Source organism: Sinocyclocheilus grahami, unplaced genomic scaffold (genome assembly GCF_001515645.1).
Source record: "Sinocyclocheilus grahami isolate Dianchi unplaced genomic scaffold, SAMN03320097.WGS_v1.1 scaffold286.1, whole genome shotgun sequence".
NCBI lineage: Eukaryota > Metazoa > Chordata > Actinopteri > Cypriniformes > Cyprinidae > Sinocyclocheilus > Sinocyclocheilus grahami.
Window position 1 is genome coordinate 874,537 of NW_015505465.1, and position 11,121 is coordinate 885,657.

The 11,121-nt window shown below is 33.9% G+C and overlaps 1 protein-coding gene across 1 annotated transcript; it reads right to left on the reverse strand.

Annotated features, from left to right (window-relative positions):
* Nucleotides 1-2,662: 2,662 nt before the first annotated feature.
* ism1 (isthmin 1) lies at nucleotides 2,663-10,026 on the reverse strand. The gene is made up of 5 exons (XM_016292506.1): nucleotides 10,003-10,026; nucleotides 8,953-9,232; nucleotides 5,063-5,206; nucleotides 4,834-4,923; nucleotides 2,663-3,915 (listed from the first exon to the last, which is right to left on the reverse strand). Exons 1-5 carry the CDS (start codon nucleotides 10,024-10,026, stop codon nucleotides 3,398-3,400), a joined length of 1,056 nt encoding a protein of 351 aa, XP_016147992.1. The 3' UTR covers nucleotides 2,663-3,397.
* Between the last annotated feature and the right edge of the window lie 1,095 nt (nucleotides 10,027-11,121).

Sequence of the window (11,121 nt, forward strand, 5' to 3'; positions counted from 1 at the left end):
TATTTCAAATATAAATTTTTTGTTTCCTTTTTACTCTTTTAAAGCAATTGAATTAAAATACTTTTAATGAAAGTAATTAAAATGACTTTTAATTAATTAAAATACTTAATGAAGCAATGAAGCATTAAACAGTAAAACTTACTGTAAAACTTTTTTTTTAATGCTGTTCTTTTTGAGCTTTATATTTATCAGTCTTGGAAAAAATGTATCAACGATTCCACAAATATGTTGCTTGCCATAATTGTTTTCAACATTGATAATAATTTAAAACGTTTCTTGAGCATCAAATCAGCATATTAGAATGATTTCTGAAGGATCATGTGACACTGAAGATTGGAGTAATGACATGACATGAAAATACAGCTCTGCATCACCGCAATAAATTACATCTTAAAATATATGAAAATCTAAAAGGTAAATTGTAATAACATTTCCTAATAATACTGGTTTTACTTTTACTGTATTTTTGATTAAAAAAAAAGTTTATTATTTGGTAAGCATGAGAAACTTTTTTCAAATAGGTCTTACCGTTTTACTTTACTTACCGTCTTACCGCAATTTAGCATTGCTAAATAAAATTGTTGCTTTCCTTGTAGGATAATGTTATATATATATATATATACAGTGGGTACGGAAAGTATTCAGACCCCCTTAAATTTTTCACTCTTTGTTATATTGCAGCCATTTGCTAAAATCATTTAAGTTAATTTTTTTTCCTCATTAATGTACACACATCACCCCATATTGACAGAAAAACACAGAATTGTTGACATTTTTGCAGATTTATTAAAAAAGAAAAACTGAAATATCACATGGTCCTAAGTATTCAGACCCTTTGCTGTGACACTCATATATTTAACTCAGGTGCTGTCCATTTCTTCTGATCATCCTTGAGATGGTTCTACACCTTAATTTGAGTCCAGCTGTGTTTGATTATACTGATTGGACTTGATTAGCAAAGCCACACACCTGTCTATATAAGACATTACAGCTCACAGTGCATGTCAGAGAAAATGAGAATCATGAGGTCAAAGGAACCGCCTGAAGAGCTCAGACACAGAATTGTGGCAAGGCACAGATCTCGCCAAGGTTACAAAAAAAAATTTCTGCTGCACTTAAGGTTCCTAAGAGCACAGTGGCCTCCATAATCCTTAAATGGAAGACGTTTGGGACGACCAGAACCCTTGCTTTTATGTACAATCATTTGACTTACTGTGAACATGCATCAAAATTCAACCATACCTGCCAGGCACCAAATGTAGGGAGGGGTTAGTCACTCTTTGAATTTGGTGGTCTAGATAATATTAAACCAAGATAATGTTATTTAGTTGGCTTAATAACATAACTGAGCTATTGTTGGATTTGCAAAAATTGCTTTTTTTTTAATGCATCAGTAAGAATGCTGAAAACTACAAAAGTCAGTGATGTTTTATGTCAGATGCATTGTTTATTTATTCATAAATGTGTGAATATATGAATTATATTATATCCATATCATTTAATATATAATTTTGCATTTACAATTATTATTATTTTTTTCACATTTCATATTTTTTGCATAATTGAATTTTTGGAAAATTACACACACACACACACATGCATGTTTGTATTTCAAATATAAATTTTTTGTTTCCTTTTTACTCTTTTAAAGCAATTGAATTAAAATACTTTTAATGAAAGTAATTAAAATGACTTTTAATTAATTAAAATACTTAATGAAGCAATGAAGCATTAAACAGTAAAACTTACTGTAAAACTTTTTTTTTAATGCTGTTCTTTTTGAGCTTTATATTTATCAGTCTTGGAAAAAATGTATCAACGATTCCACAAATATGTTGCTTGCCATAATTGTTTTCAACATTGATAATAATTTAAAACGTTTCTTGAGCATCAAATCAGCATATTAGAATGATTTCTGAAGGATCATGTGACACTGAAGATTGGAGTAATGACATGACATGAAAATACAGCTCTGCATCACCGCAATAAATTACATCTTAAAATATATGAAAATCTAAAAGGTAAATTGTAATAACATTTCCTAATAATACTGGTTTTACTTTTACTGTATTTTTGATTAAAAAAAAAGTTTATTATTTGGTAAGCATGAGAAACTTTTTTCAAATAGGTCTTACCGTTTTACTTTACTTACCGTCTTACCGCAATTTAGCATTGCTAAATAAAATTGTTGCTTTCCTTGTAGGATAATGTTATATATATATATATATACAGTGGGTACGGAAAGTATTCAGACCCCCTTAAATTTTTCACTCTTTGTTATATTGCAGCCATTTGCTAAAATCATTTAAGTTAATTTTTTTTCCTCATTAATGTCAAACAAGATCTATTTGTCTGGCATTATGTCACTGCACAGGTCAAATGTTGACCCAGGATTGGTCCAGCACAAAACAGTGAAAACATCATTGATACAAACATCTGAAGGGATGTTCTGAGGTCTCAGCTTTGGCTCTAAGAATGCGGCCCTCTATTCATGTGATTGCAGGATCATAGTCAGAGAAATTACTGAGGAATTTAAGAATATGAGCGAGCTTGCAAAAAAACATTTGAGTCCCATTTAAAGGGAGGAAAGAGTATTTTGCATCAGACATCAAAAGCGGAGCTTAGGCCTGTTTCTGGATAGAGCTAATAGGAGTCTTGTGGAATGGCTTAAAGTGTTTAATATCTGAGGATGGATCTTATTTGACTGTGATACAAGGTGAAAGACTCTTTGACCTCAACAGATCCTATGGAATCATCTCCTGTGAATTTAACACACTGAGAGTCAGCAACAATTGACATTTAATGTGACATGGACTATTTATTTAGCACTCAAAATGTGTCCATACATCTATATGCACAAACCCCTACCATCAACACATGACTATGACTCAATAAATACTTTGCAAAGATTATGCAGGACTGTTTTGTTTTTAGCAAAAAAGGATAAGTGATACAACAGGACATAATATAGGAATTCTGTTCATCCAACTAGACAAATATATGCATGTTTACACAGAAACCTGAATATTGTATCCGATACTCTTATATCCGTCCAAGAATCCTGAGGTGAGGGTTTCCAACTGCATGTTGGCCATAATACAAGCATGCAAAAACACATGAAACTCTCGCTGTCAGCTGATCATTGGTGGGGTGATTCCTGATATGACTTCCCTTTAGTTTTCCCTTTTACTCCTTATAAAAAAATCTGATAGCCCAAGTAATACAGATCAACAATACAAAGAGAACCACGATATTATTCTTTCCATGAAAACACTCCAACCAGAGGTTCTGAGGGAAACCATATGAAGATGTTCATAGCAAGTCCTGTTCAAACACACAGCCAGTTTTCGAAACGAGTTCTGCTTCTGTTTTAGAAGGTTCATAGCATCATCTCAGCTCAGAACTCTCTGGCCTCCTCAAACTGTTTATAGTAGTCCTCATCCTGAGGGTTCTCTGCACATTTCTGTCCGTTATTGGGAGGTCGAGCCTGGTTGTAGCGGCTCCAGTCGCCCTTGCAGATGATCCATGGTAGGATGTCCACTTTGTAGTGCAGGTCGGCGGAGAACTCGGTGCTGATGAGGTTGGGCGTTCCGGCCCCTTTGCCTCGGGTGATGAGCTTCATGCTGTCGTCGTAGCAGCAGTGCTGGGCCGCCAGCGTGGTGGATTCCAGCGTGAGCATGGAGCGGATGCAATAGCGAGCGGTGGGTTTGTAGATCTCCAGCTTCTCCTTTGGTCCGCTGGCGTCCTTCCAGCGGAAGTTGCGCCTTGTGGTGGCGTCATGAACGTCTGCAGTGCTGTAGGCCACCTCGGTTGGGTATAAGCAGGGGCAGCTAGGTAGGTCGTTGGCCACTTTGCTCATGTATTTCTTGAGGAACTCGCTCTTGCAGTTCATCCAACGCTCGCAGCTGTCTGTGTCTGGGGAGTAACCAACATCACAATCAGAATCACACAGTCAAAGCAGTTTTTAAATACGTGATTGACACGTTTCCAAAGGAATTTTAATTCCGTAAGTTTTCCGTAATTCTCACTGTTAACTAGTTGCTTATTAGCATGCCTATTATTATCATATTGGCTGTTTATTAGTACGTATAAAGCACATCTCTAATTCTACCCAACACCTAAACTTTAAAACTACCTTACTAAGCAGTAATTAGGAGATTGAGGCAAAAGTTATAGATAATAGTTAAATAATAGTGAGAATTGGACCTTAAAATAAAGTGTGACTGAAATATGTTTGAAAAAATACCGTAATTGACTGAATATTAAATAAAAGAAAATAAATATAAATATAATAAAATAAAATAGTCGTTTTAAATTCCACATAACACAGTAAGTAACAAGTTGTATGTGTTTAGTTTGATCGGGAATCGGACCACATTAGTCACACTTGGTTTTGACTGACTTAAAACAGCACATTAAATTAATATTATCTTATAAGTTTGTTTTTTAGTGAATCAAAACCATACAATACAACTAGTGAGGTCAGATTCATGAATGAATTAGTGAACTAGTTGTGCTGTTTGGTTGTGATTCACTAAGAACCGACTCTTAAGACTAATTTGTTAAGGAATCAGACTGCATTAGTCCAGATAGTAGTGGTGTTGTGGTTTGTAAGCAACATTTACCAATTTACCAATATATGTTTTCCTACATTTACGATAGTAAGCTAGTAGGTTTTATTGGTGTACTAGAAAGCTAATCTGTATTCCTGTTTCTCTGCCTGAATATGGCACAATATAGAGTAAAAAGAGTACCCTTGTAGAGTTAGGAGCTTGTTTTGCTTGCTTTTTAGTGACCAGTTAACCAGGTCGTGTTAAATTACAAATAACTTACCAACTCCAAAGAGTTCTGTTGCATTAAACTCTTCAGTGCCGGCGAGAAGACTGACTTCTGTTGCTGCCGTCTTGAAAGCATCTTCAATCCCTGTACATAAGAAAGTGGTTTACTCAGTGCCATTCATTTCAAAGATGGTCTTTTTGGCAGCATATGCCACTTGGTAATCTAGGAACAGGTGTTTGCTTGTACGGCCTCCAAAGGATGGTCCAGGGAAAGGCTTTCTTACCTGGACAGCTGGGCATGTCACATGTGCGTGACTCTGTGGCTGTGCAGGCGTAGCCGCATGACCTGGTCCGCTTCTGGTTGCCATTTCCACAGGATACGCTGCATGGCGACCAACCACTCCAGTCACCGTCACCATCTATGTAGTCTATAATAGAGTGAAAAATATATAGTTTTTTCACACATTCACTGGCTCTTGAGTGCTATGACATGATTTCAAGCACAGGTTGTGTTGTGCTCCTGTCCCACTGAGCAGATCCTGATTCAGACCGTATGTTTCAAATACCTGAGGCGCTCAAACTCGGCCTGCTGGCCAATACCATTAGCATACTTCTCTAATTGGCTCATACACATGGGAGTGGGTGAATGAATGAGCCAAGTCTGCATACTTAAGCCAACTTCCAACTGCTTTTTAAACAACATACAAGTACTACTCTTACATTTCTGATTCAGTGATGAGGGGCAACCAAAACAGTAGCTGAAGTATTGAGGTGGAGTATTCTAGAAATACAGTTTTATATCCTTACAATGGGCGTTTACAGTTGATCTGTTGGACACAAAAACATCTGCTCTTGCTGGATTAACATGAAACCAACCTAAGATTTTCTGTTTAGAAATGAAAGATAATTTCTAAGTAAATCAAAGCTGAAATTTTAATAATAACAATGTATTTGTTTAACATTATTTATTATTTTGTTATTATTATTATTATTTATCAATTGCGGCTAGGAAAATTCTTTACAGGATGATGATGATGATGAATCTAATAATAAAAAAAGTTTATGCTCTAAAATATATAAATTGTGGCTAGGAAATTCTTTACAAAATTATTATTATTAATCTAATAATAAAAAAGTTTCTGCCCTAAAATATATAAATTGTGGCTAGGAAATTCTTTACAAAATTATTATTATTAATCTAATAAGTTTATGCTCTAAAATGTATCAATTGTGGCTAGGAAAATTCTTTACAGTATGATGATGATGATGATGCTTATTATTATTAATCTAATAAGTTTATGCTCTAAAATGTATCAATTGTGGCTAGGAAAATTCTTTACAGTATGATGATGATGATGATGCTTATTATTATTAATCTAATAATAAAAAAGTTTCTGCCCTAAAATATATAAATTGTGGCTAGGATATTATTTACAAAATTATTATCACACTAATAATAAGTATATGCTCTAAAATATTTAAACTGTAAAGTATAAAAACTTTACAAAAATGATGCTTATTATTATTATTAATCTAATAATAAAAAAGTTTCTGCCCTAAAATATATAAATTGTGGCTAGGATATTATTTACAAAATTATTATCACACTAATAATAAGTATATGCTCTAAAATATTTAAACTGTAAAGTATAAAAACTTTACAAAAATGATGCTTATTATTATTATTAATCTAATAATAAAAAAGTTTCTGCCCTAAAATATATAAATTGTGGCTAGGATATTATTTACAAAATTATTATCACACTAATAATAAGTATATGCTCTAAAATATTTAAACTGTAAAGTATAAAACCTTTACAAAAATGATGATGATGATGATTATTATTATAAATTCTATATTGTTAATGTCAGTTTTGTATTTATATGCAACACAAATTTATTAGATTATTTTAATCAATAATAATAATAACGTTTTTTTTAAATAATTTAATAATTTATGATAAATATTTTTTAATATTTCTTATAATTGTTAGATTTCTTTTAAAATATTCTCTTTCTTTCTTTCTTTCTTTCTTTCTTTCTTTCTTTCTTTCTTTCTTTCTTTCTTTCTTTCTTTCTTTCTCAGTTTCTTTCTTTCTTTCTTTCTTTCTTTCTTTCTTTCTTTCTTTCTTTCTTTCTTTCTTTCTTTCTTTCTTTCTTTCTTTCTTTCTTTCTTTCTTTCTCAACTGCTTTTTAAACAACATACAAGTACTACTCTTACATTTCTGATTCAGTGATGAGGGGCAACCAAAACAGTAGCTGAAGTATTGAGGTGGAGTATTCTAGAAATACAGTTTTATATCCTTACAATGGGCGTTTACAGTTGATCTGTTGGACACAAAAACATCTGCTCTTGCTGGATTAACATGAAACCAACCTAAGATTTTCTGTTTAGAAATGAAAGATAATTTCTAAGTAAATCAAAGCTGAAATTTTAATAATAACAATGTATTTGTTTAACATTATTTATTATTTTGTTATTATTATTATTATTTATCAATTGCGGCTAGGAAAATTCTTTACAGGATGATGATGATGATGAATCTAATAATAAAAAAAGTTTATGCTCTAAAATATATAAATTGTGGCTAGGAAATTCTTTACAAAATTATTATTATTAATCTAATAAATTTATGCTCTAAAATGTATCAATTGTGGCTAGGAAAATTCTTTACAGTATGATGATGATGATGATGCTTATTATTATTATTATTATTATTAATCTAATAATAAAAAAGTTTCTGCCCTAAAATATATAAATTGTGGCTAGGATATTATTTACAAAATTATTTGTCACACTAATAATAAGTATATGCTCTAAAATATTTAAACTGTAAAGTATAAAAACTTTACAAAAATGATGCTTATTATTATTATTAATCTAATAATAAAAAAGTTTCTGCCCTAAAATATATAAATTGTGGCTAGGATATTATTTACAAAATTATTATCACACTAATAATAAGTATATGCTCTAAAATATTTAAACTGTAAAGTATAAAACCTTTACAAAAATGATGATGATGATGATTATTATTATAAATTCTATATTGTTAATGTCAGTTTTGTATTTATATGCAACACAAATTTATTAGATTATTTTAATCAATAATAATAATAACGTTTTTTTTTAATAATTTAATAATTTATGATAAATATTTTTTAATATTTCTTATAATTGTTAGATTTCTTTTAAAATATTCTTTCTTTCTTTCTTTCTTTCTTTCTTTCTTTCTTTCTTTCTTTCTCAGCTCAATCAGATAATGAAAGAAAAGCAGCCAAACCAAGGGTGGATACTTTGAAAAAGCTAAATTATAAGGATGTTTTGATTTGTTTAACATTTCTTTTGGACATTACATAATCTCAAACTTTCCTGGTAGTGTATAGACACACACACACACACACACACACACAAACCAAGCAAGCAAGCAACCACAATCTATATCCTTTGCCCCTGATGATAGAAAAACAAAGACCTTTGGTCTTAAAAAGACAACATTACTTTCAGCGCCGTCAAGTTGCATGGTCACAGTCGAGTGCGGGCCAACTCACAGGCAGCAACATGTCTGAACCCACAAGAGCCACAGCTCCCCACACACCGCTAATGGAAACGAATAAGCCAATCAAAAGCAGATACGGCAAACCCTCAGGAATGAGTCACGGCCACAACAGACCGTGTGCTAGTCGTAAGGAAAATTTATATGGAGAATTTTTTACTTCGATTTGGTATTACCTTAACACATTGATCAAAGAGAGTTCCTCTAGAGCAAAAGGGTTTAGGCAAGTGGTGACAGGGTAAGAATGCGTTTGACAGGAAGCGCAGTCTCTGACAGCAACACACATTCACTCATTTAACTCCACTTTACCTAAAGAGACAGAAAGAGAGCTATTAGACCAGAGGAACAGATGCTCTGGATTCTCTCTCTCCTGCTTTGATGTTCAGGAGTGCTTTCTGTCACGGAGACAGACTCTGCCACACAGGAATCTCTCTCCTACAGGAAGCAATCTACAATCACAGACTCCGTAAGAAGCACTGTCCTTGTTATAGTGACAGCGTAAATCATCTGACGAGCAAATGACAGATTCCATCACCTCACGGCGGAGCCATATTTATGCTTTGCAGAGCCCTTCATTAAAACAGTAATTCCGTAACACATGCTCGTCTGCAACGAACCGTATTCGGTCTGGGATCTGCTTCCTGTGCCAGCAGACCCTCTTCGCTCCCAGTCTCCAAGCGGTTTAAGGAAGTTGCTGTCCTCCGTGTTGCTCTCGTAGGGGTAATCATGTTCGTCAGGACCCTTCGGGGTGGACACGGAGGATGATGATGAGGACGAGGAAGACGAACGCTGCCACCAGTTCCTCCAGTTAGGAGCCGCCCAGCCAGGCTTGTTTTCTTTGCGTATTCCCTTCTCTGGCTCCGAACCTTCCAGGCTGTCCACCACTTCTATGGTAACCTAAAGATTTTAAAGGATACTATCATTAGTAGAGTTTACTGAGGCAAACATCGCTTATTATTGCTCATCCTCGAGGTTAGGGATTTAATACCTCAAGTATATACCAATAATATAAATTATATATTCATAGATACTTAAATAACCCTGAAATGGGGTCATAAAGATTCATTTAAATAAATGAATCATTTTATTCAGCAAGGACGCATAAATTTATCAAAAGTAATAGTAAAGATATTCATAATGTCACAAAAAATATTTTCTATTCTTTTGAACTATGTTCATCAAAGAATCTTGAAAAAAATAATCACTGTTTCCACAAAAATATTAAGCAGTGCAACTGTTTTCAACATTGATAACAATAATTCTTTAGCACAAAATCAGCACATTAGAGAATGATTTCTGAAGGATCACATGACATTGAAAACTGTAGTAATGGCTGGTGGAAATTCAGCTTTTTTAATATATTAAAATAGAGAAATATTTCAAAATATTAATACTTTTTTTTACATGTCTACTAACTCTCAGAGTAGACTTAGGTTTAGGGTTAGTAGAATAAGTTGACATATACTTGCACATTTTCTCATAGTATGTTGTATGTTGTGGATCTGTCAAAATAAGGTGTTAGAAGATATTAAGCAGACAGTCTACTAATACTCTAATGACTGCTAGTTGACTTGTAGTTGCAAAGTTGCTTACTGTTAGTAGAATGTCTAAAGTGGACAATAAAAATAAAGTGTTACCTTATTTATTAACATGATATATGATAGTACCATGGTAGTACCATTTGATACCATCATGCCTCCAACAATTTCCTTTTGTAAGACACATTTCAAAACAGTAATTTCATGCTGTGCTATAAAACTAAACCGAACACAGCAGTCTGCATCGGTCCCTTTTATTGCAAATCTAATTTGTTTACTTGCACATGTTGAGAATAATCCTACAGATCAAGGGTGTTTGTTGTACTGAGAGAGGGTTTTTGTGGAACATCAAACAGTGAGGGGTAGTGTGATCTTGTGGAGGTCCAGGTGGACTTTGGTTTAGGTCATGGTCATGCTCCGTGACTCGTTCTGAGACACTGCCATTCTGCAGTGACACCCCCACCCCACCAGTAACACATGTGCCTCCCAGATTGGGGCAAGGGGTGGGCTTCCCCTCTCTAGCCTCTCTTTCTCTCGCTCTCTCCACCTAAACATCAAGTTCAAAGGGCCTCTCCTTAAGACCATGAAAGCCAGATGATGCTTTGGATCAAAGATATCCATGCCCCCACCCCGAGCCTCACACACACACACACACACACACACACACATTCACTGCCATCTTAAGACATCGATACACTTTATCCTTTCTGCCATTCTTGGTCAAAATTCACATGTTTTTCCTTCTGATGTGGATGGAGCCCGTGGTGGATTAGTTGGTGGTTGGTGCTGTACAGGTGTGTGTGGTTACTAAGACTAAGCTAGATGAATGTTAGAGGTTGTGTGTGTGTGTGTGTGTGTGTAAAGATAGAGAGAGAGAAAGCGGGGGGACCAAAAGGCTCCATTCTTGAAAAGAAGTGCTGATGTGCATCAAGGCTTTCTGACACTTTCTGTTTGCCAAGATTTTACTTTATGTGCTTGGTCAGCCATGTCTCCTTTAAAAGTCTTTGTGTTTGTGCACAGCAAAAAATTTTTTTTATTAATCATTGTTGTCTTATGCAAAAATCTAAACATATTTAAAAACTAGATATATTTATTTGAGAGTTTATTAGTTATTAATAAATCGTTAAAAATTCTTTGCCAATTGGGTAGGAAAAATATCAAAAATTCCTTGAAAACAAATGCAACTTATTCCCATGGCGGTTATGCTGAATTTTCAGCAACCATTACTCCAGTCTTCAGTGTCACATG

Excerpts from the sequence above, each read along its gene's own strand:
- ism1 (XM_016292506.1), bottom strand. The coding sequence starts at position 10,026 with ATGGTATCAAATGGTACTACCATG. Across the intron at positions 5,207-8,952 it reads CAGATCCCAGACCGAATACG|ACTACATAGATGGTGACGGT; the intron begins GTTCGTTGCAGA and ends ACTCTATTATAG. Across the intron at positions 4,924-5,062 it reads TGACATGCCCAGCTGTCCAG|GGATTGAAGATGCTTTCAAG; the intron begins GTAAGAAAGCCT and ends TCTTATGTACAG.